Raw genomic sequence first — 24207 nt, forward strand, 5'->3', positions numbered from 1 at the left:
AGGTACTGTTTTCTTTCACCTCTAACCAGTCTTCTCTTGTGACTACACAATATTTTCTTCTTACCTACACTGAGCCTTGTCACTCCTTGTCTTCCAGGCCCTCAGAAGCTCCAGCTGGGTCACAGGAGGTGCCCCACAACTGCCACCAGAACTCAAGAAGGGAGGAAGCACACGGGCCTCGAAGGGAAGGCCCGGACTCCATATCCAGTTGCCATCCCAGCCCGCGGATGTGCCTAGAAACTGTTACGGTTTGATTCTTGAAACCCCCCGTGAGGACCTCCTCTCCCCAGTCTACAATGAGCCCTACTTTTCAAAAGACAGCCGGCAACCTACAGCAATGTATGATCAGGAGCATGACGAGGTAAGTGACAGTCACTGGGTTCCTCCAGAAGCCCACTGGGAGAATTGTCGCAGGCTGGTGTCTTCGTGGAGCCCGCATGATGAAGCATCTTGTCATTCTTATCTTCGCCTTACAGGTGAAGAGGTGGAGCCAGGCAGAGAGTCAGATCTCCACTGCTTCCAGCATCTCTGAGAAACAGCTCCCTCCGCTGCCCAAGTCCCCCCTGTATGCAGACCCCTACACACCGAATGCCCAGCCATCCTACCCTAGATTCCTGGATGAGGTAAGGATGTATTCCCCATAAGACACTGAACCAGCTCCACACAGACGCTGAATAGCCTCCATTTTACCCTCGTACAGTTCTCAGTATATAATCACGTATCATCCATATACTTTTACAAAACCCCCGAAAAGCCTCGCAATCTCTTATGATGCCACACATAGTCAACAACAAGAATGTACCCAATGCGCCATAAAATAGCTTCCAGGTGAAACCCAGCTATCCCTCTGGCGACCAGTGAAAAGCACATGAGACACCCAGGCCCAGATTTACGATGCCCTTGTGTTTCCATGGCGCAAGGATGCCTTCATTGGCACTAGGCTGCACTCTGTGTGCCAGCGCAGGGAATGTGCCATCTTAGTAATACCAGCATTTGTTAAGCTCACAGCTACCTCCGGAGAGGTGTACCGGTGCTGGAGGCCGTCAGGAAGATTAAGCAAGCTATTGCCCAGAGTCACATGGTGGTGGGCTATCCTGCCGCCGGGGATCGAACCGTGAACCCCGTGGTCCAGAGTCAGGCTGCTGCGCCACACCTCTTTCACCTCTTAGTGGATATGGTGCTTTCCAGTCCTCTCCCTTTCAGGCAACACAGCGCAGCAATCTTGCTGTGTTGCATTGCATGACTTGTTAGTAAATCTGCCCATCAGTTATCAGCCAAGACACCCACATGTACCCCAAACATCCCTTCAGATAGCCACAAACAGCATCTCACAGAGCGTCCATCAGAGACTCTCACTGTTGTCCCATTATATCCTAGCATAGTCCCCAAGAAACCCTCAGAAAATCAATAAGAAACCACCACTTATTCACCCACCAAGATTGCCTCACTTGGTGTTCACTGGAGCCCCAAGATGACCTCATAGCCTCAATATACACCTACATAGAGACAAGACAACCTCACATAGTCCCTATATGCACTCATATAGCTCCCACTGTACCCTTATATAGCCCCAATGGTCCTTTGCATAATCCCCAAAGACCCTCACATAGCTTTCAACCGACCCTCAATAAGTTCTTAACAGATCCAAGCATAAACCGAGCTGACCCTCGCCGAGCCCCAACAGACGCTCACAAACCCCACAACAGAATACCCTAGACGCTCATGTAGCACCTAAAATACCCTCACGTAGCCCGCAGCAGGCCTTCATATAAGACCAATACATTGTTAGTAAGCTGCTTCACTTGCTGCATCCCTGTGGCTGGCACTCAACAGCAATTTCTGTTTGTAAAAGTAAACAGTATCTGATGTTATGCTACTGTTTGTACACATTTTACTGTCCAGTTTACTTCTTTTATCATTACCGTTTCCTAAATAGTTTAATGTTGAGTATACCTGAGGTATGTAAGCATTTTCCCTGCCATCTAGCCTTGCTGTTTGTGAGCTGTTCCATGTCCTGTACATTTACTGTTTGCAAACTATTACTCTCCTATTGCCTTACTGTGTGTGAGTTGTTCCATGTTCTGTACGTTTACTGTTAATCAGATATTTCCCTCTCCTATATCATTACTGTGTGTGAGCTGGTCCATCTCCTGTACGTTTACTGTTTTGTGAGGAATTTTCACCTACTGCATTCTTACTGTTTGAAGCTGTTCCATGTCCAGATACCATTCTCCTGAGGCGGAAAGCCGGGAGTACGTTTATTTCTTGATTTAAAAAATTTGAGTGTGTTGTTTTTAACCTTACCTGCTCCCCTCTCACTACCTCGCTCGGGGCCATACCACGCTCCTATCTTTCACCGTACAGCGGATTTAGCGCTGACACGGGACTACCAGCCAAGCCAAACACCCCGACGCCATCACCGGCGAGCCCGCTGGCCACGCCCCTCTTCGAGGCCACGCCCCCGCCCATACTACTTAACAACGCTGACTACTAGCGCCGTTTAGATACCATTCTCCTGAGGCGGAAAGCCGGGAGTACGTTTATTTCTTGATTTTAAAAATTTGAGTGTGTTGTTTTTAACCTTACCTGCTCCCCTCTCACTACCTCGCTCGGGGCCATACCACGCTCCTATCTTTCAACGTACAGCGGATTTAGCGCTGACACGGGACTACCAGCCAAGCCAAACACCCCGACGCCATCACCGGTGAGCCCGCTGGCCACGCCCCTCTTCGAGACCACGCCCCCCCAGCCGTCCCTCTGCACATATAAAAATGTGTATCTTCAGGACGCGCAGCGGGCACGCCGGTTGCGCGCCGAAGGCGCGCCTAAGGCAAGCCCGTCTGCGCCCGTCCGCGACAGGCCGGGACCAGGGGCCATGCCCCCTGATATTTCATCTCCTGTTTCTCCTATCACCTATTCCAGAGAGGCCCTTTTTAGTCTCAGACCTGCACTCTGTTTACACAGTCTGCCCCTCAACTGTCATCTGGCCCCTATTACCTGGCCTATTTGTAACCTTTCCCTTTCCTCCCTCCCGTCATCTGGCCCCTATTACCTGCCCTATTTGTAACCTTTCCCTTTCCTCCCTCCCTTCTCTAACAAATATAGCGACCTGCAATTACCCTTCCACTCAATCTCGGTCTATACACATTAAGCCCCCACAAGCTTTTTTGTTTCTTAGTCTAAATTGTAGGTCTCTAGGGAAACACAATAGAGACATCTTTGACCTTCTTATTTCCACCCAACCACCGGCTCTATTACTTACTGAAACATGGCTTAAAGATCACTCTGGCCCTGACATTGCATCCGCCCTCCCCGACAATTATACATACATAGGAAAAAATAGAGTGGGTAAAGAGGGTGGCGGCATTGCCATAATTTTCAATAGATTATATTCCTGTAAATGGGAGGACTTTGATATACCGAACAGTGAGGCAGGATATTTTAAACTTCTGCTGTCCCCCAATTTTACCTCTTCTGGGATGCTCATTTATCGCTCACCTGGCTCAGCCAGCTCGTGGGCAATTGCCCTTCCAGAGCTTATTGCCCCTTTACTGCAGGACTCCACGAATCTTACGATTATTGGTGACCTAAACCTGCATTTTAATGACTCCTCTTGCTCAGTTACCTCTAATCTTCTTCAGGACCTAGCAGCTCTTAACATCATTTTACATAATTCTGGCCCCACCCACAAAGCGGGGAATCTTCTTGACCCCATTCTCTCCAATCTTGAATCCATTGTGTGCAGCCCATCTCTACCTATTCTATGGTCAGACCACTACCTGGTGACCTTTTCTGTCACTACTAGCGGTCCGCCCAACCTTCCTTTGGCCCTCACTGATTCTAGACCTTTCAGAAAATGGACTAATCTGGACCCTAAAAAATTTAACGCTTATCTTGAGAATATCATACCCTCGACTGAAGGTACCAACATTGAAGTGGATTCCTTAGTTAACACCTGGCTAACTGAAGCTGTCAATGTATGTCTACCCCTGCAAAAGAAAAAGCATAACCAGCATCACCCCCCGCGCCCTGGTTTACAGATGCATTGAAAATAGAAAAAACTTTATGTAAAAACCTTGAGCGCAAGTGGCGCACACATTACGACACAGGCTCTAAGCAAAGATATAAGACTGCCTTAAATAATTACTATACACTATGCAGAACTGCAAAGGGAGAATACGTCAATATTACCATACTTAAGGCACAAAATCGCCCCAAGGCTCTTTTTAAGGCTGTACAAGAGCTATCGGGAGCAGCATGCCAGCCTAAAGCGCCCTGCCTAGACGCTTCACAATGCAATTCCCTGGCTGAATTTTTTATTTCCAAAATTGACTCCATTTATGTTGCTTTTGACAAACCGATCTCCCCCTCCCCCAAAACTATTTGATCCGGCCACCCTATGTGTCCCAGAGGTCTCTGTGGACAAGCTCACCACATCTCTGCAACAGAGTAGCTCAATCAACAGCTCGGTTTCTCTGGACTCTCCCAAACACTTAGAGGAAACTCATATTTCATCTGCTCAGCAAATTAGCACTTGGAACCTTCTCAACAGTTCTACACTCAACAACATCATCAATAACATTAAATCTGGTTCTCCACTGGATCCACTTCCCCCTCAAATATTAAAAATTCTGGACACCCCCTCTCTTAATATTATTCTGGATCTACTTAATTCCTCCCTCAGAGAAGCCAAGGTCCCCTCTGCTTGGAAACATGCCATGATTAAGCCACTACTAAAAAAGGCCAATGCGGACACCAACAACGTATCCAATTTTCGTCCTATTTCTCTCCTCCCTGTTTTCTCTAAAATACTAGCAAAACACATTATCACACAACTTACCCAGCATGTTGAATCCAATAAGATCCTCCATTCATCTCAATCCGGTTTCAGATCCGGATTCTCAACAGAGTCCACCCTGTTGGGGGTCTCAGAAACTATTCGCTGCCGAGTGGATGAGGGAGAGACCGTGGCACTCATTCTACTCGACTTGAGTGCCGCTTTTGACACGGTCTCTCACCCCATCCTCATCAATACCCTTAAATCATCTGGTATCACCGGCCCAGCCCTCAACTGGCTCATTAGCTTTCTTTCAGACCGCACTTTCCAAGTTTTCTCCACCTCCTCTGTCTCTCAAACATATAAATCGGCGCATGGTGTTCCCCAGGGCTCCATCCTAAGCCCTTTACTTTTTAATCTGTATGTCAGCTCACTGGCCTACATTGCAGAACAAGCAGGGTTAACCATCTACTCATACACCGATGATACACATATCATCTATTCTCTTTCAACCGGTTCCCATTCCACCCCTTCCTCTCTCTGTGTCGGCCTTAGTAACATCGCCAAGTGGATGCATGAAAACAAACTTAAGCTGACCGGGGGAAAAACAGAGCTTCTCTTATTTGGCAAAAATACTACTCTGTGGGGCCCCCAACATTGGCCCGCACAAATGGGTAAGCTCCCCACACCATCTAAAACAGCTCGTAATCTGGGCATCATTTTCGATGATCAACTTTCCATGAAACATCATGTGGTAAAAATCTCTTCCACCTGCATTACCATCATTAAGTCGCTTCGTAAGATCATCGGGATGCTCCCTCAGGAGACCCAGAAAACCGTAGTCCAGGCCTTAATCACCTCTAGACTGGACTACGGCAATATTCTTCTCCTGGGGGCGTGCAAAGAGGTAACCCGTAAATTACAGACAGTCCAAAACATGGCGGCTCGGCTGCTCTGTATATTACCTAACACATCTGCCACATCCAACTCACTTCGTAAACTGCACTGGTTACGCGTTGTTGGACTTTGGCCCTTAGGGCAGGTTCACCCCTAGACTTTTTGCTTGAAATGGTGACCTGGAGATGGTGATTTTTGGATTGTGCGCACTTTCACTGTGTCCCAGTGGAAAGTGCGTGCGCACTCTGAGTGCATGTGCTGAGCTAGGCCTGCCCGCCCATAGGAATGCATGGGGAATGTATGTGTCCCTGGTAGTTCCTGATGCGTGGGGTGTACAGGCTTGAGTCTGGTATGTGTGAACTCGTGAGAGTGAATGCTGCGAGATGGTGTATGCAGCATGTATGTGTCTAGTAGCGAAGCGCCATTTCTAGACATGGCTGTACGTGTGCTGTGAGGGCGCTGGCGTGTGATTGGCTGGAGCTGGCTGGCATGCCAGGCTCCAGGAAGTCTGGATGGGTCTGCCCGGTGGTGAGTGGGAGATCTGCATGAGTAATGTGTGGGAGGAGTGTACCTGTGTCCTGGATGGGCTGGGTTTTCCCCACACAATGCTGGCTCCGCCCCCCTGTGGTGTGTCTAATGACCCAAGCCCTGCCAGTGAATAGAGAGGGTGGTTGAGGTAAACAGAGTACTCAAGAACCAGCTGCGACTGGTTCCGCCCCCACTCTGCACCCTTGAACAAAGGAATGCACTGTATAAAAATGGGGCTGTGTCCCCACTGAAGTTGTTCTCTTCCAGGATCCTGAGGGGGCTGTTGCTGCTGCTGGGCCAGAGGACCGCCACTTGGGGTGTCTCCCTGCCTGGAGACCCAGTGTGCTGGCTCTGGGCCCAGCCTTGTCCCCCCTGCCTGCCCAAAGACTGCTGGGACTCTGCCCTGCTTGCTGAGGGCACCTGGGACCTTTATTTTACTTATAGCGCCTGGGAGCGCTCTATTTTGGTCCTCTAGCGCTTGAGAGCGCTGTATTTGGCATTTAGCGCAGGGAGCGCTGTAAATTGCCTTTTAGCGCTGAGGAGCGCTTTGCCTGCCTAGCGAGTGCCCACCTCGCTTATTTTGGTTAATTTGCCCCCTGGCAGGTGCCCACCCTGCCAGGGACCTTGCCGCTATATTTTAGGTTTACCTCGAGGGAGCCCACTCCTCGGTAAACTCATCCCCCGCCTACGAGTGCCTGGAACGGGCCGCCGCGCTGCCCGCGACGACCCGGAAGTGGCTGGCCGGCCGGCCAATCCAAGCGCGGCCCGGACGGAAAGCCCGCCCCCGCGACCCGGAAGTCAGGCGGGCCGGGGACAGGACATCGAGGCAAACCGGAAGCTGACGGGAGCCCACCCCGTGCTCCGGTGCAAGAAGGGAGAAGAAGTGCCCAGACGCCAGCGCTGGTTCCAGCAGGGCTCTCCTGAGAAGGGGGAGAGCCCGCCTAAGCGTCTGGTGAGCGGAGCGGCGAGTGAGGAGAGCCCCGCCCGTCCGGAGGAGAGCCCCGGGACCAGAGGGAGAGACCCGCCTTCGCTGGAACCCAGCGCGAAGCCGGTGAGTGTGGCAGTGCTGGAGGGAGGGGCGCCGGGACACATTGTCGGTGTCCGCCACCCCCCCCCCCTTTTTCTCGTAGCGCGAGATAGCGCTACAGTGCGGAGTGAAGCCACGAGGGCTTCAAGAGAGCATCTCTTTGTTTTGAGCCTGAGGGCTCAGGGGGCACCTTAGTGTTGGAGCAACGAGAGGCTCCAAAGCGCCGCAGTGGTTTGGCGAGCCAGAGAGGCTCAGAGCGCCCTAAGTGTTCCTGGGTCCCCAGAGAAGGACCCCACAGCCCAGCGAGGCTGCACCTTTGTTGCTGGAGCCCTGAGAGGCTCAGCAGTACCCTTATTTGTTTAAGAGCCCAGAGAGGCTCTGAGGGTGCCATTCCCTCGTGGTGGAGCCCAGAGAGGCTCCAGCCCTTCTGCATTGCGAGCCCCAGAGAGGCTCGAGTGCCCATTCTGTGGAAGAGCCTGAGAGTGGCTCAGGAGGGCCATTTCTTGTCTGGAGCCCAGTGAGGCCCCCCAGTGCCACAGTGGTGGTTCTTGAGCCCAGAGAGGCTCCAACTTTGCGCTAACTTTCCCTGCTCCAGTTGCCCAGCACTTTGTGGGCAACTACCACGTTTAGGCCCTGACATTGGGACACCGGGACAGTCACAGGTGGTGACTGGTGAGTTTGGGGAAGTTGGTATTTGTTCTGCACCTCTGAATGTATTGATTATGCGTCATGTGCCTTTACACCTCTGAATGTATTGTGATGCATCATGTGTTTTCCTCTTGACACCTCTGAATGAATGTTATGCATTGCATCATGTGTTTTCCTCTTACACCCCTACAGGTATTGTAATACATAGGTGGTTGTTTTCTCCCTAGTACAAGTGGTGCTAGTGAGGTCCTGGTTACCAGTGATTACTGGTTGTGTGCTATTTTGTGCTACATTCTATGTACTAAGTGCTATTTCTGAAAGTGCTACTTCTGATTCCTGACAGTGGTCCAGGTGGCCCTGTCTTGTACATATCCCCTGTAAATTCTGCCCGTGCCTCTGGCACATTGTAAAGTGTGTGTTTTATCTAATGTGTTTTGGTGTAATACAAAGGCTATTTTTATATAACCTTGTGTGGAGTTTCCTTTGTGGTGGGCCTTTGGTTGTTGTTGCTGGGGTGCGTGCGCAAATACTTAACCTACATCGCCTCCAAGTTTAGCCTTGCTGCTCGCGCCACGTTACCTAGAGGGTGAGTAGGGGTTATCTTGGCGTGTAACTCCCTTGCCCTGACTTGGGTGTGGTGGTCTCTGACTGACTTTGGCGAAAGCCCTGGCCAGCCGGGGATCCCATTTCCAACATTGGCGGCAAGCGGTGGGATAAGGATTTGTGTTTGCGTTGTACCTTAGTAGTAACTGGCCATACCACAAAACTCTGCATTTAGATGACCACATTTTAGGGGATTGTATTGTTTTGGAAGTTTCATTATTTTCTTCTCCTGAAGAGTGTCATTTGATTGTGTTCAGTACATTTGTCCCCCGCCCTGCTTCCAGAGTTTGGTACCTGTGTCGCTTTTGGTCAGGTTGAGAAGTCAGGGGTGGTAGAAACTGCCTTACCGATCCGAGGGGAGGGTGTGTGTGGATGAATGGTGTGTTTTCCTGGACGCATGAGTATGAGTTCTCTTTGATAAGGAGATTGTTGAAGTTTTGGAATTGTGTCCTCTTACTTCAGATTGTTAAGTCCCCTGTGTTGCACGTGTCTGTGAGCATCTTGCCAAGATGGAGTCTGCTTTTAATGTCTGGGGTCTGTTTTTGCATGAACTGAGAGAGTTTTGCGAAGAGAGAGACATTGAAGTGAATGAGTCAGACACCCAGTCCCAACTTAGGGGTAACCTGATCCAATGGCAGAAGGATGACTGGGAGCGTGAGCACAGTGCGGAGAGGGCCCGGGTCTCACACCATGAGGGTGGTGGGTCAGAGGGGAGCCCTGAAGAGTCTGAGGAGGAGGAAGATGATAGCACAGGGACGCCAGCAGATAGTGAGGACCCCATAGATAGGGAGTCCCTTGCTGGGTCCAGTTTAGGAGGCAGCGCCTCATCCCTTTTCCTGTCCCCAGAGGAGCTGGAAGATAGGAGGAGAGAAAGGGAGCACCAGCTGGCTTTAGAGAGGCTCAGGTTGGAGCATGCCCAGGCTATGGCACAGCTGGGCATTAGAAAGCAACAGCTAGAGACCGAGAGGGTCTTAGCGCAGGAAAGGATAGAGGAGGCTGAGAGGGCCTCCACCAGAGGCGAAGTAGCTCTGGAGGGTAGACTATCCCCTGCGCGCAGTGTTGAGTGTCTGGATCCCCCAGGGAGGGTTGGGTCCAGTGGTGGCAGCTATTTAAATCACAGTGTAGAAATTCCCAGTTCCCAGAGTATGGTTCCTGTTTCCCCAGAGGAGGAGAATAGGTTGAGGTTTAGGAACCTTAGGAAACCGTCTCATCAGTCTTGGGAAGACTTTGAGGATGACTGTTGTGAAGCCCTGTGTGATTGGGTACGGGAGCCCACGAAATGTGATTGGGACCTATTGTTCGATATGTTACTCAGAGAGCAGTTGCTCAGTTGTTGTTCACCAGGGTTGCGCCAACACCTGTTAGGGTGTGGATTGTCTGAACCATGTGAGCTGGCAGAGGAAGCAGACCGCTGGGAAGGGACCAGAGGTTCTGTAGCGTCATTGGTGAGTGACTCCAAAAGTAGTGGGTCAGGGATCTTCCAGCCCAGCGTGGTGGAAGAGGCTCAGTGTAGCCCAGCTAGGTCCCTGGTTAGTGAGAAGGGTGGAGGGGCTGACTGCCTGGCTCAGTGGAGCAGGAGTCAGTGGGCGGCTGAGAGCCCCCAGAGGCCCGAAGCCCTGTCTCAGAACCTGGGTGGTTTCTTGAGGGAACACCAGGTTGGGGACCTAGGCTGTCCTGTTAACCCAGTTGAGGAGGATCTCCTAGTGAGTAGAGGACCTGGAGCGTCTGTAACCAGAGCTCCTGTGGTTCTAGAGTCTGGCAGTACCGCTCCGATAGGGAGGGTACAGGAGTCCAGGGTGAGGAGTGATTGGGGGAGTTCCCCAGTGGAAGGACCAGTGGGTCAGGGACTACCCAGTTGGGCTAGGTTCCCGTGTAGTGACCATGGTAACACCACTTCTGGTCTGGGGGATCGTCACGCACTGTCAGGTGGACAGAGGGCGGGAGATCTGCGCCAGACAGACAGTCACACAACAGATGTGACATTTGTTAGCCTCAGGGGGATGGAGTGTAAGTCCCCAGAAGTCCTGGAGTGCCAGGCAATTGTTCCACCGAAGGTTTTAGACCAGAGGTTGGAAGGCCAGGTTCAGGGTCAGCCTGACCTGAAGGGTAGGACGACTGTAACCAGTGTCCTGACCGGTTCTTCGTCCAGAGGAACTTCTCCAGGTGGGAGAGGGCAGACCTCTGGAAGGGGGTGCAGAGGGTGGGAGAGCCCACCTCTGACCCCGGTGCAACCTGAGTGGATAAGTCCTGGGTTGGAATGGCGTTCTAGGGGTACCCCTCGCAGAGGGAGGAGGAACCCTAGGAGAAGAGGTAGGGGGAGGAGAGCCTTCCCTGGGACTCCTGGTCCGCCTGAGGTTGTAGGCCCTAGGCTGGAGTACCAGTGGCAGTCTAGTCCTGTCTTGCAGACAGGGAGAGTGGAGAATGGCTCCTATGGGCCAGGGGTTACTACCCCCCGCTCTGCGAATTGGCATGGACCAGTGGCACCTGGGTGGCCCAGGGCCTGGTCCTGGCCGCGGACAACTTGGGAGTACCAGTGGGGTAGCCCAGTTGGTCCAGACAGTGTGTTTAGAGGGAATCCCACGGGTTCACCGTGGCGTAGAACAGGAGGGTGTCCCTGCAGTTGCGGGCCTGCGTCCGTGTTCTATCGCCCCAAGCAGGGAAGTCCATCACGGTGGTGATTGGTCTCCCCTGCGTTTTGGCTGGAAGGGGGTTATGTTGGACTTTGGCCCTTAGGGCAGGTTCACCCCTAGACTTTTTGCTTGAAATGGTGACCTGGAGATGGTGATTTTTGGATTGTGCGCACTTTCACTGTGTCCCAGTGGAAAGTGCGTGCGCACTCTGAGTGCATGTGCTGAGCTAGGCCTGCCCGCCCATAGGAATGCATGGGGAATGTATGTGTCCCTGGTAGTTCCTGATGCGTGGGGTGTACAGGCTTGAGTCTGGTATGTGTGAACTCGTGAGAGTGAATGCTGCGAGATGGTGTATGCAGCATGTATGTGTCTAGTAGCGAAGCGCCATTTCTAGACATGGCTGTACGTGTGCTGTGAGGGCGCTGGCGTGTGATTGGCTGGAGCTGGCTGGCATGCCAGGCTCCAGGAAGTCTGGATGGGTCTGCCCGGTGGTGAGTGGGAGATCTGCATGAGTAATGTGTGGGAGGAGTGTACCTGTGTCCTGGATGGGCTGGGTTTTCCCCACACAATGCTGGCTCCGCCCCCCTGTGGTGTGTCTAATGACCCAAGCCCTGCCAGTGAATAGAGAGGGTGGTTGAGGTAAACAGAGTACTCAAGAACCAGCTGCGACTGGTTCCGCCCCCACTCTGCACCCTTGAACAAAGGAATGCACTGTATAAAAATGGGGCTGTGTCCCCACTGAAGTTGTTCTCTTCCAGGATCCTGAGGGGGCTGTTGCTGCTGCTGGGCCAGAGGACCGCCACTTGGGGTGTCTCCCTGCCTGGAGACCCAGTGTGCTGGCTCTGGGCCCAGCCTTGTCCCCCCTGCCTGCCCAAAGACTGCTGGGACTCTGCCCTGCTTGCTGAGGGCACCTGGGACCTTTATTTTACTTATAGCGCCTGGGAGCGCTCTATTTTGGTCCTCTAGCGCTTGAGAGCGCTGTATTTGGCATTTAGCGCAGGGAGCGCTGTAAATTGCCTTTTAGCGCTGAGGAGCGCTTTGCCTGCCTAGCGAGTGCCCACCTCGCTTATTTTGGTTAATTTGCCCCCTGGCAGGTGCCCACCCTGCCAGGGACCTTGCCGCTATATTTTAGGTTTACCTCGAGGGAGCCCACTCCTCGGTAAACTCATCCCCCGCCTACGAGTGCCTGGAACGGGCCGCCGCGCTGCCCGCGACGACCCGGAAGTGGCTGGCCGGCCGGCCAATCCGAGCGCGGCCCGGACGGAAAGCCCGCCCCCGCGACCCGGAAGTCAGGCGGGCCGGGGACAGGACATCGAGGCAAACCGGAAGCTGACGGGAGCCCACCCCGTGCTCCGGTGCAAGAAGGGAGAAGAAGTGCCCAGACGCCAGCGCTGGTTCCAGCAGGGCTCTCCTGAGAAGGGGGAGAGCCCGCCTAAGCGTCTGGTGAGCGGAGCGGCGAGTGAGGAGAGCCCCGCCCGTCCGGAGGAGAGCCCCGGGACCAGAGGGAGAGACCCGCCTTCGCTGGAACCCAGCGCGAAGCCGGTGAGTGTGGCAGTGCTGGAGGGAGGGGCGCCGGGACACATTGTCGGTGTCCGCCACCCCCCCCCCCCCCTTTTTCTCGTAGCGCGAGATAGCGCTACAGTGCGGAGTGAAGCCACGAGGGCTTCAAGAGAGCATCTCTTTGTTTTGAGCCTGAGGGCTCAGGGGGCACCTTAGTGTTGGAGCAACGAGAGGCTCCAAAGCGCCGCAGTGGTTTGGCGAGCCAGAGAGGCTCAGAGCGCCCTAAGTGTTCCTGGGTCCCCAGAGAAGGACCCCACAGCCCAGCGAGGCTGCACCTTTGTTGCTGGAGCCCTGAGAGGCTCAGCAGTACCCTTATTTGTTTAAGAGCCCAGAGAGGCTCTGAGGGTGCCATTCCCTCGTGGTGGAGCCCAGAGAGGCTCCAGCCCTTCTGCATTGCGAGCCCCAGAGAGGCTCGAGTGCCCATTCTGTGGAAGAGCCTGAGAGTGGCTCAGGAGGGCCATTTCTTGTCTGGAGCCCAGTGAGGCCCCCCAGTGCCACAGTGGTGGTTCTTGAGCCCAGAGAGGCTCCAACTTTGCGCTAACTTTCCCTGCTCCAGTTGCCCAGCACTTTGTGGGCAACTACCACGTTTAGGCCCTGACATTGGGACACCGGGACAGTCACAGGTGGTGACTGGTGAGTTTGGGGAAGTTGGTATTTGTTCTGCACCTCTGAATGTATTGATTATGCGTCATGTGCCTTTACACCTCTGAATGTATTGTGATGCATCATGTGTTTTCCTCTTTACACCTCTGAATGAATGTTATGCATTGCATCATGTGTTTTCCTCTTACACCCCTACAGGTATTGTAATACATAGGTGGTTGTTTTCTCCCTAGTACAAGTGGTGCTAGTGAGGTCCTGGTTACCAGTGATTACTGGTTGTGTGCTATTTTGTGCTACATTCTATGTACTAAGTGCTATTTCTGAAAGTGCTACTTCTGATTCCTGACAGTGGTCCAGGTGGCCCTGTCTTGTACATATCCCCTGTAAATTCTGCCCGTGCCTCTGGCACATTGTAAAGTGTGTGTTTTATCTAATGTGTTTTGGTGTAATACAAAGGCTATTTTTATATAACCTTGTGTGGAGTTTCCTTTGTGGTGGGCCTTTGGTTGTTGTTGCTGGGGTGCGTGCGCAAATACTTAACCTACATCGCCTCCAAGTTTAGCCTTGCTGCTCGCGCCACGTTACCTAGAGGGTGAGTAGGGGTTATCTTGGCGTGTAACTCCCTTGCCCTGACTTGGGTGTGGTGGTCTCTGACTGACTTTGGCGAAAGCCCTGGCCAGCCGGGGATCCCATTTCCAACACGCGTTGAAAGCCGCACGAAATTTAAGGCCCTCTGCTACATGCACAGGATAAAATTATACCAGGCTCCATCATATCTCAGTACTTTAGTGCATCAATACAGCCCTGCTCGTACCCTTCGATCTTCTAATCAGCACAGGTTCCAAATTCCTAGAGTCAAGAGAGCCAGGATGGGTGGTCGCTCCTTCTCCTTCCTGGCCCTATCCCTCTGGAACTCTCTTCCTTTATCCCTTCGCATGGAACCCTGTTATCTTAAATTTCGTAAAGTCAAGACCTGGTTATTCAACCAATAATGCTGCTTCCACTATTAATCTGTTTCTTCCCCTCACTTTTTTGGTCTCTAGCGCGGGGAAACCTCCGGGTAGCTGCGCGCTTTATAAGCTTAAATATAATAATAATAATGTCTGTTTACTGTCTGTAAGCTATTTCCCTGCCCCACACCATTAATGTTTGTGAGTTGTTCCTTTTTCATAGTTTGTAAAATATGGTGCCATCTTTAATCACTAGTTGTTGTAATCTGTTGGTGGTCATGTACTTCTCCTGTTTGTAAAGTGCATCTGTCCCGTATTTCTACTGACTGTAAGCTATTTCTTGTCCTATATATTTTGTCTGTAAGCAGTTTGCTTGTCGAATCTCTCTACAGTTTGTAAGCAGTTTTCATATCCAACACCCCTACTGATTGTAAGCAGCATTTGTGTCTTATTTTCATTTTTAAACATACTTTATTTACTACAGACTGTAAAAAATCAGAGCCAGGCTCCATTGGAGAAAACGACACCGGGGCTGAAGCCTTTCCCGGTGGTTCCCGTGTCTCATCAAGCTCTGAAGAAAATCTTCTCCCACCCTCTGCCCGAGAACTCGCGTCCAGTGGCATCAGTACCTCACCGGAACAGTGAACCACACGTCTCGCTACAGGTAGGACCCTTTCGTTTATGGTGAATCCATATTTTGGTATGCGTAAGCACTCATTAATAGGGTCTTAATATATTCCGACTAGATCAAAGGCATTGCCTTATCATGACGGATGGTAAACAGTCCAAACCACATACAATGGAGCCAACTCTTGGCTTATATAAATCTTATTTACTAAGGCCCAAGGCAGGAGAGTAATCTTTTAAGTTATGTGGTCCCCCCTGGACTTTACAGGCTGCATCCTAAGCAGGGTTATCGTCTAACTAATATCTCACCCACTCATCCTTCATACAGCAGAGAGGCCCCTCAGGATCCTTGGACCAGGCAGTTCAGGCTACATGTAGCAGAGCTATTTATATTAACCATTCTCACAGCTCAAACAGTATATGTGTCCCTGAGGCTAAACAGACCTTGAAAACCCATTAAAGTGCAGAGCATGGACAACCACCAGGGGGCCCAGATCATACAGGCGCAGGCCTCCCCTGACAGTGTTGTTCCTCAGGGGATACAGGTCTTACAGGCTCAAGCCTTAGTATTGCTAGTCCTCTGGGGATACAGGCCTTTAGACCGGACGATTGGTTTTAAGGTTTGATTTTCCACAGGGTGTTACTATACAAAGCATATCCATAACTGTAGCTAAATATGTTTTTATTTCTGCAGGACTCCTCCTCCCAGGATGCTGTACCTTTCCCACGTTGGAATAAGCCAGGTGAGGTTCTAACCTAATCTCCCCGTGCCTAACAAAAATGAATGTGTGTCCTCATGTAACGTAACTGGTGCTATGTGAAGCGCTCTCATAACTGATTCAGTTCGGGTCAAGTTCGCGCTAAATAAAACTCTGCAAAAAAAAAAAAAGGGTGTCTGTTGAAAAGGTGTGTCGTTTGGGGATGAGACTCAAGCTTGAGATAGGAAACTGACAGTTCAGCAGTAAAAAGTGGGTGGCATGCGACAGTAGGTCAGGGCATGACTTTATGTGCCTCACGGAGGACTTCACGTAGAATAGTTCTTCTTGACAGGCTCCACCGATTCTATGGATGAAACCTACTGTCTTGCGGATAACCGGGTCCATAGTGCTGAGATGCTTCCGATATTGATATCAACCGCTGATCATTGTGATGTGACGTTGATTAGTTGGAAGTGAGCAACTCCAAATGGGAGGAGCCAGGACCCAACATGTAGAGCTCTGTAACTGCCTTCAGGTTCAGGTATAGCTATATAAGCACCCAGTACAAAATTCTCTGTTCCTTGACATACCATGCTCTTTTTTGAATCTTTCAAACTGAATAACACATACTGAGTTGTCCAAGATCTGGAGACCTTAGGTTTGCAGTTATCTCACAAATTTGGCTCCCACAGGGTTCGCTCATGCAGGATGGAAGTGAGCAGGTGTGCAGCCAGCGCCATGGTGCTGAGGGCATGCCAAGTCTAGGTTAGTCTGGCTCCAGAGTGACTCCCCTACTTGCTAAATGGTGTGACTGCATCATGACACTTTGAACCCTAAAGAAAAATGGGATCTCTTTACAAAAGATTTCCGGTTACTCTAAATCTCCCGGAAAGTGGTACAATTACCACACATGTCCCAGGAGTCAATATAAATATTCAAATGTATCGTAAAGCATCTCATTGTCAATACTTCTGCCTATTTCAGGGAGGTTCTGGAGTGCTTATGTCATTTTTGAGACGATGTATGCAAATGTAAAAATGTTTAAAAAGAGATTTTGCACCCATCAAAAAGACTTTCGAGTTGAAAGCACAGCGTAAAGCTTTCTGCAATCTCTTTCCTAAACCATTGGCAAGTGATGACTTCCGGTTGCCTCTTCAACCAGGAAGTGTATTTCTGTTTCAACCAGGAAGTGCATTAATGATTGACAAAACAGCTCTATAAAGGCTTTAGAATGTTTTTTTAGGAGCAGGCTTGTGACAGGCACATCTCACCTTCTTTGATTCGAGTAGTTATGCTAGTGAGATGTCCTTTACATCTTTAGATAGAAAATTAGACACAAGGTATATATAACTGTTGGACTCTCGCATGTCTCCTTGAAATAAATATATATGTGAATTTTTTATCCACAGGTCTGTCTTCCGACTGCAGCCCACGGCCGGTGTTGTCTGAACATGAGTACGCGGAGCTTCAAGGCTTACCCGGCGACAGCACTTACGACAGTGATTTCACCTACGACAACGTGTGGGATACCGAGCCACATATCACTCGTTTCTCTCCGGGTCCGAAAAGGAGGTCGAACCATCTACGTGGTCAGGAGAACAGGCCGAAAGTGATGGTGAAACACTGGGCGTAGAACCCACGGATTGGAATGTCCTGGCAGGCCAGAAAAAACACCTGGTCGACCGAACAATTGCTTGCTATGGTTTATGGTGGCTTTGTACCCACTGGGGTTCGGCACTCAGGGATACGGATTCATGTTGAGAGATTCTACAGATTGACAATGACAATTTTCGCAAAAATGGCCACTGATGTCAGGAATTTTTTTTAATGTGGAAGGCAAACCTGCAATGCTAAATCTGTGAAACGTGAAGAATTGAGGCAGGGTGGTCAGCACCCAGGAGGATAGCAAGCATGGCAGATAAGCATGGAATGAAATGGGGAGACAGGATGGGCATCCTAAAAATAAAATGAAGTTACAGTTGACCACAGTGGGTGAAAAGAGCGATATTTTGCTGGTCGGAGCAGCCTCGGACAGCGGTGGCATCTCAAGACACTAGTGCCATCTGGGGATAGGGAGACATCCATGGATGGTGGTGACAGAGGTGGCTTTTCTGGACAACTGTGGCATCCGAGAACAGCAGTGCCATCTGCGGACAGTGAGACATCCATGGATAGTGGTGACAGAGGTGGCTTTTCTGGACAGCAGTGGCATCCCAGGACAGCAGTGCCATCTGCGGACAGTGAGACATCCATGGATGGTGGTGACAAAGGTGGCTTTTCTGGACAGCGGTGTCAGCCATGGTCATTAGCAGCAGCCCTTGTGAGTGTGGTCAGCAGGGGATACCTTTACTAGCCATGGAAAGAGTAGCCATGGGCAGCAGTGGCAGTAAATCTTGTAGAGCAGCATCCATGGACAATGAAGGAAGCTGCAGACAGCAGAGGCAGCTGTGAAACGTGCAGCCCTGTGGTGGAAGGTGGCAGCTGTGCATGGTGGTGTGGATGACTGGGTCAGCAGTGGACAGGAGGGTATTGATGCCTTCATGGAAACAGCCATAGGCTCCCTTGGTGCCGCTGTGGAGGTCGGGAGCAGCTGGGAGTGACAGGCTCTGAGCACAAACGTGTGTTCTACAGCAGTGCATCAGGGTGCATTCAACTCTCCATGTGTTTAATGTGTGTGTGTGTGTTAAGTCCCAGTGTGTGGCGACCAACGCATTCCATCTTACCTCTGACAATGTTTTGAGTGCTGGGTTTTCATTTTACAACCTCATTCATTCTTGGCATTGCATTGTTGGCATTTCTATTAGATAAGCACACGTGATTTGTAGATTAAAAGCTCAGGATTGGAAACTGTGTCTGAGATGATGGCCACATAACCCTCAGGCATTGCAGCTGTAATATTTACTTCATGTTTCAGGGGTATGCAGAGCGCTGGAACTTGTAGTTTTATTAACGCCAGGCATAGCTACCATTAGTGCAGCAGGTGTAGTGTACCGGGGTCCGTAGAGTTCTGATAACTGCTGTGGTTTACTAGTGAAATGGGCCATTTTCCTTGCTTGAATCGGAGCCCGTGGCATCAATGATACATTACTGGTTAACTCATTTTAAAATTTAGACTACAAGTCCCAGAATGCAACTACAATGTGAAAACCTGGCCTGAATGAGCTACTCATGCATGGAGAGCCTCTCTGCCTGAATTGGAGAGGTGCACAGTCCTGGCTCTGCACTCAGGTGACCAGATCCACCACCCCTTACCCGAAGAATTCCCCGCAATTTTAGTATGAGGTTCCACATATAGCTCTGCAGGCCACGCCCAATCTTGCTCTAATAACACCCCTTGCTGTTTGCACTGCAGTTTTCCTCGCTCATTCTCGAGTGTCACCCAATACTGGCCGTCTCGGCTTCCGTTGCTTCTTTCCACAGCAGAGCCTGCCAAAACCGTCCAGCCCTGCAATGTGGCAGGCGAAAGCACAACTGCACTATTTGTGAGCGCCCAGTGCGTGAAATCTGGGGCACATGTCGTTCACAGGTGGCCAAATCCTAACAGCTGAGGTCATTCCTGACCTTAGCTCGACGCCTTGGACTCTGCGGAGTCAAAGGTCATTATTGTTCTTTGTTAAAAGCTGTATTTTTTTTTTAATATTGCTACGTGCACATAACTACTGTGGACTTTTAACTGTTGGAAGGGCCGTGTTTACAGTCGAAATAACTTAATGCTTTATTGTATTTAAGGTGTATGATATTTTAATAAATTTGGTATATTTAATTTTATAGCAGTAACGCATAAAACAGCAGTTTTGCTTCTCACCAAATGGTTCCTGTGTTTTTGTTTGACTTTAAATACATTTTGAAAATACCGGTTGTGAGTGTTTGGCTTTAAATACATCTTAGGAATACGAGTTGTGAATGTTCAACTATGCATTTTCCATGGGCAAACAGTGCTCCTCGAACCTGCAGCCAAGAGCGTAGACTATCCAACGCGGTGATGGCATCAACCATCGGAAAAAAAGCAAGTTTGTCGGGCCACCAGTGACACAGAGGTGAGGTTACTAGATGACCCTGTGGCATATTTACAAGCTCATAGCGCCACCGGAGCGTCACTTTTTTTGATGCTCCAGTGGCGCTGTGTGCTGGCCCTTCTGGAGGTCACTGAAGCTATCAGGGAGACGCTCGATCTTGGAGGTAAGGCTGTACTAGTCATGCTGGATCTGTCGGCGGCTTTCGACACCGTCCCGCATGACGGTCTCCTTTTAAGACTCCAGGAGATCGGGTTTCGCGGGACGGTGTTGGACTGGTTTAGATCTTTTTTATCTGACCGCCGACAGGTGATCTGGGCACCACCGTTCTCCGCTGAAATGCCGTCGCTAGGGGTGGGGGTTCCTCAAGGATCCATTCTGAGCCCCATCCTTTTTAATATCTACATGGCCCCTCTGGCGGCGGTGGCGGAGGCTTATGGTGCCCAGGTCATATCCTACGCTGATGACACCCAGCTCCTGTTTACTTGCAGGAAGGGAGAGGCATTTGATGGGGCTAAAATCAGGGACTGCCTTGACACCGTTTTTTCATGGTTTCAACAACACAGCCTTAAATGCAACTCAGACAAGTCTGAGTTGCTCTTTTTTGGCTGTGCTCCGGATCCATGTTGGAAATCTTGGTGGCCTCGAGACATGTTTCCTCCAGACGCGGTGTCAACGCAGGCCAAAAATCTGGGTGTGATCTGTGACGTTGATCTGTCATTTAGATCCCAGATCAATGTATTATCAGGGAAATGTTTTAGCATCCTGCGGATGCTCAGGAAATTTTTGCCGCTGCTGTCACTGCAATATAAGAAAATTGTGGTGCAGGCATTAGTTGGATCACGTTTCGACTATGCTAATGCACTCTATGCGGGCCTGCCGAAGTATTTGGTGGCAAGATTGCAGATAGTCCAAAATTCTGCTGCAAGGGCAATTTTTGGCCTTCCACGCAGAGCTAGAGCCTCTGGTTTACTTAAAGAGTTACATTGGCTACCGATTTCCAAAAGAGTCATTTTTAAAACTTTGACTCTGGCATTTAAAGCCCTGCATTCTGTAGGCCCTTTGTACATTAGGAAGAGACTGGCTTTTTATGTCCCAAAGAGGGTGTTGCGTTCAGCTTCATCTGCCACGATTGTGGTCCCTTCCTTTAAACGCGCTCGGATGGGTGGTCGGTCCTTCCGCTATCTAGCGGCCCTCCATTGGAATGGGCTTCCGATCTCTTTGCGGAAAGCCAATGGTCTCCTGACGTTTAGAAAAGAACTAAAGACGTGGCTCTTTTCTGCATGATCATCACGACTTTCTGAGCTGCGGGCTGGATTGACTGGTTTCTGATCTCTTTGCTAAAGCGCCGGGACACCCGCTTGGGTAGCCGTGCGCTATAAAAGAGCGGGCACATAACATAACATATTTACGTGGCCACGCAAACCCACTGTGTGTGGCTTTTGTAAATATGGCCCTCTTTCACGCAGTATTCTGCGATAAAGGGGCATGTCATGAGTGTTGCTGTGGGTGTTCCCACGCAACACCGATGGCGTTTTTGACACTGCCCCAGATTTACAAGTGTGGTCAATCTAAGGCTGTGCCAAAAACTGCATTAAAGTGGCGCAACAAGGAGAAATACTTGTATTTCTCCTCGTTTTATGCTCTTTTCTATGTGTGCTGCATTCTACAGCACACATAAAAGGAGCAAAATGCCATTGATGATTGTTTCTGTGCAGGAAGGTGTCCGTTCTTGAACAAACATAATCATCGCTGGAACGCTGGTGCAAGGGTGCCGGCGTTGGCGCATGGCAGCTGTTTTAGCACCGGAGCAGGGGAGAGCACAGGGGTGCACTGTATTCTTGTAAATATGGCACATCCCTGCGCTTTTTTAAATGACGCAGCTCGACACAGCAAAATGGCTTACAGCGCAGCGCCATTTCATTGTAAATATGCTCCCCTGTGTCATCAGGGACAGCATGTTCCAGTGCTGGACTTTACCTTTTCAAACAATTGTTCTCAGGTCTGTTGGTTCATTTTAAATAAAGAAAGACTACAATTATCAAAATACGTCATGTTGTTAACAAAGCCCAGGACTGAAATATTGTCTTCCTAATAACTCAGCGTCATCCAGTAACCATCCACAAAAGTAACAATTCTAACGAGGCTAATTAGGGTATGCTGGCCAGGGGCAGGGACATAACTGTGTATGATCTTTGACACCTTTAGCCAGCCCTGAACTTATATCAACCACACTTAATTCCATTTTTATCATAAGGAAACTGAAGCTACAAGTTTCAGAATTCAAAGTGCCGCTGAATAAATTCTTTCATCACACTTCAAAAATGGGAGAGAGGTACCATTCCCTTTCAATCCTCACTATCATTATAGAACTCAAGTACCCACAAAAAGAGGAAAAGAGGAAGAGGCTGGTGTAAAAGCACACTCCCTCAGGGAAAACGCAACATGCAGATTTACAAGCCCCTTGAATCACAAAAAGTGGCAGCACTTTTCTCTGCCCCATATTTACAAGGACAGGAAAAGCCACCCTGTGTGTCTTTTCCTGTCCTTGTAAATACAGCCCCTTTACACGCAGCACTTGAGTGAAAGGGGCGTTCCATGGGTGTTGCTGTGGGTGTTCCCACGCAACACCTATTGAACCAGACACATTTTCAGATTTACGAGGAATCGTAAACCTGGAAATGCGTCAGTATGCTACGCCACCCTAGGGATGACGTAGTGAGGCACAACAAGGAGAAATGTTTTCATTTCTCCTCATTTTTTTCCTCTTTCAATGCGTGCTACATTCTACAGCACTCATTGAAAGAGAAAAATACCTGTAGTGATTGTTTTTGTGAAGGAAGGTGCCCCTTCCTGCACAAAAACAATTTCCCCATGACGCAGGCATCCTTGCACCATGGTGCAAGGGTGCCTGCGCCGGCGTATGGCAGCTCTTTGTGCGCCAGCGCAGGGGAGAGCACAGGAATGTGCATATCATTGTAAACATGTTGCATTCCTGTGCTCTGAAAGTGCCGCAGCGTGACACAGCCAAAGGGCTTGCGGTGCCTCGTTGTGGCACTTTAATGTAAATCTGCCCCAACGCTTGTTTAACACTGCCTTCATCCACTAATGGTGGCATGCTTCATCATACAACTGCTGCAATATCCCGGCTCAGACCATGGAGCAGACCATGGAGCAAAGGGAGGGGGAGAGGACAAAACAAACAAATATGTTGGGATCCTTGCAGTAAACTACATATAAACATACAATCAAGGTGAAGACATAAACCTACCCCAGGAATACCTTGCGTTTTCCAGAGTGGGTGTGCTTTTACCGTATGAATAAATTGCCAGCACTGGTTGAAGGTGTCACACATGAGACTGGGCCACATGACAGCTGCTCAGGCCCTGGAGTTTACGTTCCCATGGCGAGGTTGGATGTAGGGGAGAGCGGATGTCTGCCATCACTCTCTAGCCTAACTTCCACCTGCTTGCTTACCACCCTGCTGTGCCAGGCCCTAGTCCCAGGGAGTAACCAGAAATACGTTTATGTTCTCAGCCTCTGCTTGTGTATGCAGTAGAAAGAGAAAACATAGATTGGCAAAGCAAACAACTCTGGCTTTTTGTTAGGGAAGTATTGTGTAATAGGTGACATCTGTGTGTGTTGCCCCAGCTGTCATAGAAAGAAAATCTCATTATGAATTAATGATATTTTTATAAAGCACGCTAATGGCGTCCTGGCGCTAAAGAACTGTCATGAACTTTCATATACACAAACAACATCATGGAGGATTCTCGTTCGTTATCGGAATTCCAATAACAAACGAGATTCCTCCATGCTAACTAGTTGCGCAACCCCCAGCAAGAAATATTTGATGTTGTTTATGTCTATGAATATGTTAGTAGGTCATTCTATGTTCAATTATGCAATGTTTGTTTGTATTTTGTGCTTTCAAAACTAAGTATTGCCCTTGAGACATGCCTTAATGAAAAAACATTTTGTTGAAAAAGAAAAAAAAGAAAAGTGAAATAAACCACAAGGGCTAATGAAATCAGAACATTGGTACCTTTATTTTTTAATAAATCAATAGATATGGCAACTAGATAAATTGTTAGTTTACATAAGAGAAACAAGCCGCATCTTGAACTACAACAGTATGGAAGCTGCAAGAAGGGTCTCAGCGCTGAACAGATTGCATTACCTCAACGAAGGGTATTATGAAAATGAGTCCGAACATAAAACTTTGCGCTGCAAGCCGTGAACTTAAAAGGATACATAGCACATTATTGCACAGTAGTTTTGAGAAGGGGTTAGTATTTCAATGCATCTTTTAAAAAGCTTCTGTGAGCACACATCTTTGTGAACAAAAAAGGATGGAAATCCAACATGTTATGCTGACATCAAATTAAACAAATAAATGCAGTAGGGTATTGATGGCTTAAGGTATACAATCCATCACCATTGGTTGCTAGCAGTGATTGATTACATACTGAACACGACACCTATTAAAATAACTATTTGTTCACATGAAATGTCATGGCGGACACAACAATGAGACGTGAACAAACATGCTGAAAGGCAACAGCAGACATGTCTGAGAACTATGGGCTCCATTAGGATGACGGGCGGACATTGTCCGCCCGCCACCCTATCGCAGAACGGGACCG

General features: G+C 49.6%; 1 protein-coding gene across 2 annotated transcripts in view; it reads left to right on the plus strand.

The window, feature by feature from the left end:
- Nucleotides 1–19316, plus strand: part of PLEKHN1 (pleckstrin homology domain containing N1) — a 102444-nt gene extending 83128 nt beyond the window's left edge. Inside the window, exons 13-17 of one of the 2 annotated variants that reach the window (XM_078642351.1) lie at nt 98–361; nt 477–623; nt 14708–14887; nt 15545–15593; nt 16958–19316. In XM_078642351.1, the coding sequence (XP_078498477.1) occupies nt 98–361; nt 477–623; nt 14708–14887; nt 15545–15593; nt 16958–17181 (864 nt within the window). In that variant the 3' untranslated portion in view covers nt 17182–19316. The remainder of the gene's footprint in view (nt 1–97; nt 362–476; nt 624–14707; nt 14888–15544; nt 15594–16957) is intronic. The other variant, XM_078642352.1, reaches the window with a different exon arrangement.
- Nucleotides 19317–24207: the final 4891 nt, after the last annotated feature.

The sequence above is a fragment of the Lissotriton helveticus genome, chromosome 5_1, assembly GCF_964261635.1.
Source record: "Lissotriton helveticus chromosome 5_1, aLisHel1.1, whole genome shotgun sequence".
Lineage (NCBI taxonomy): Eukaryota > Metazoa > Chordata > Amphibia > Caudata > Salamandridae > Lissotriton > Lissotriton helveticus.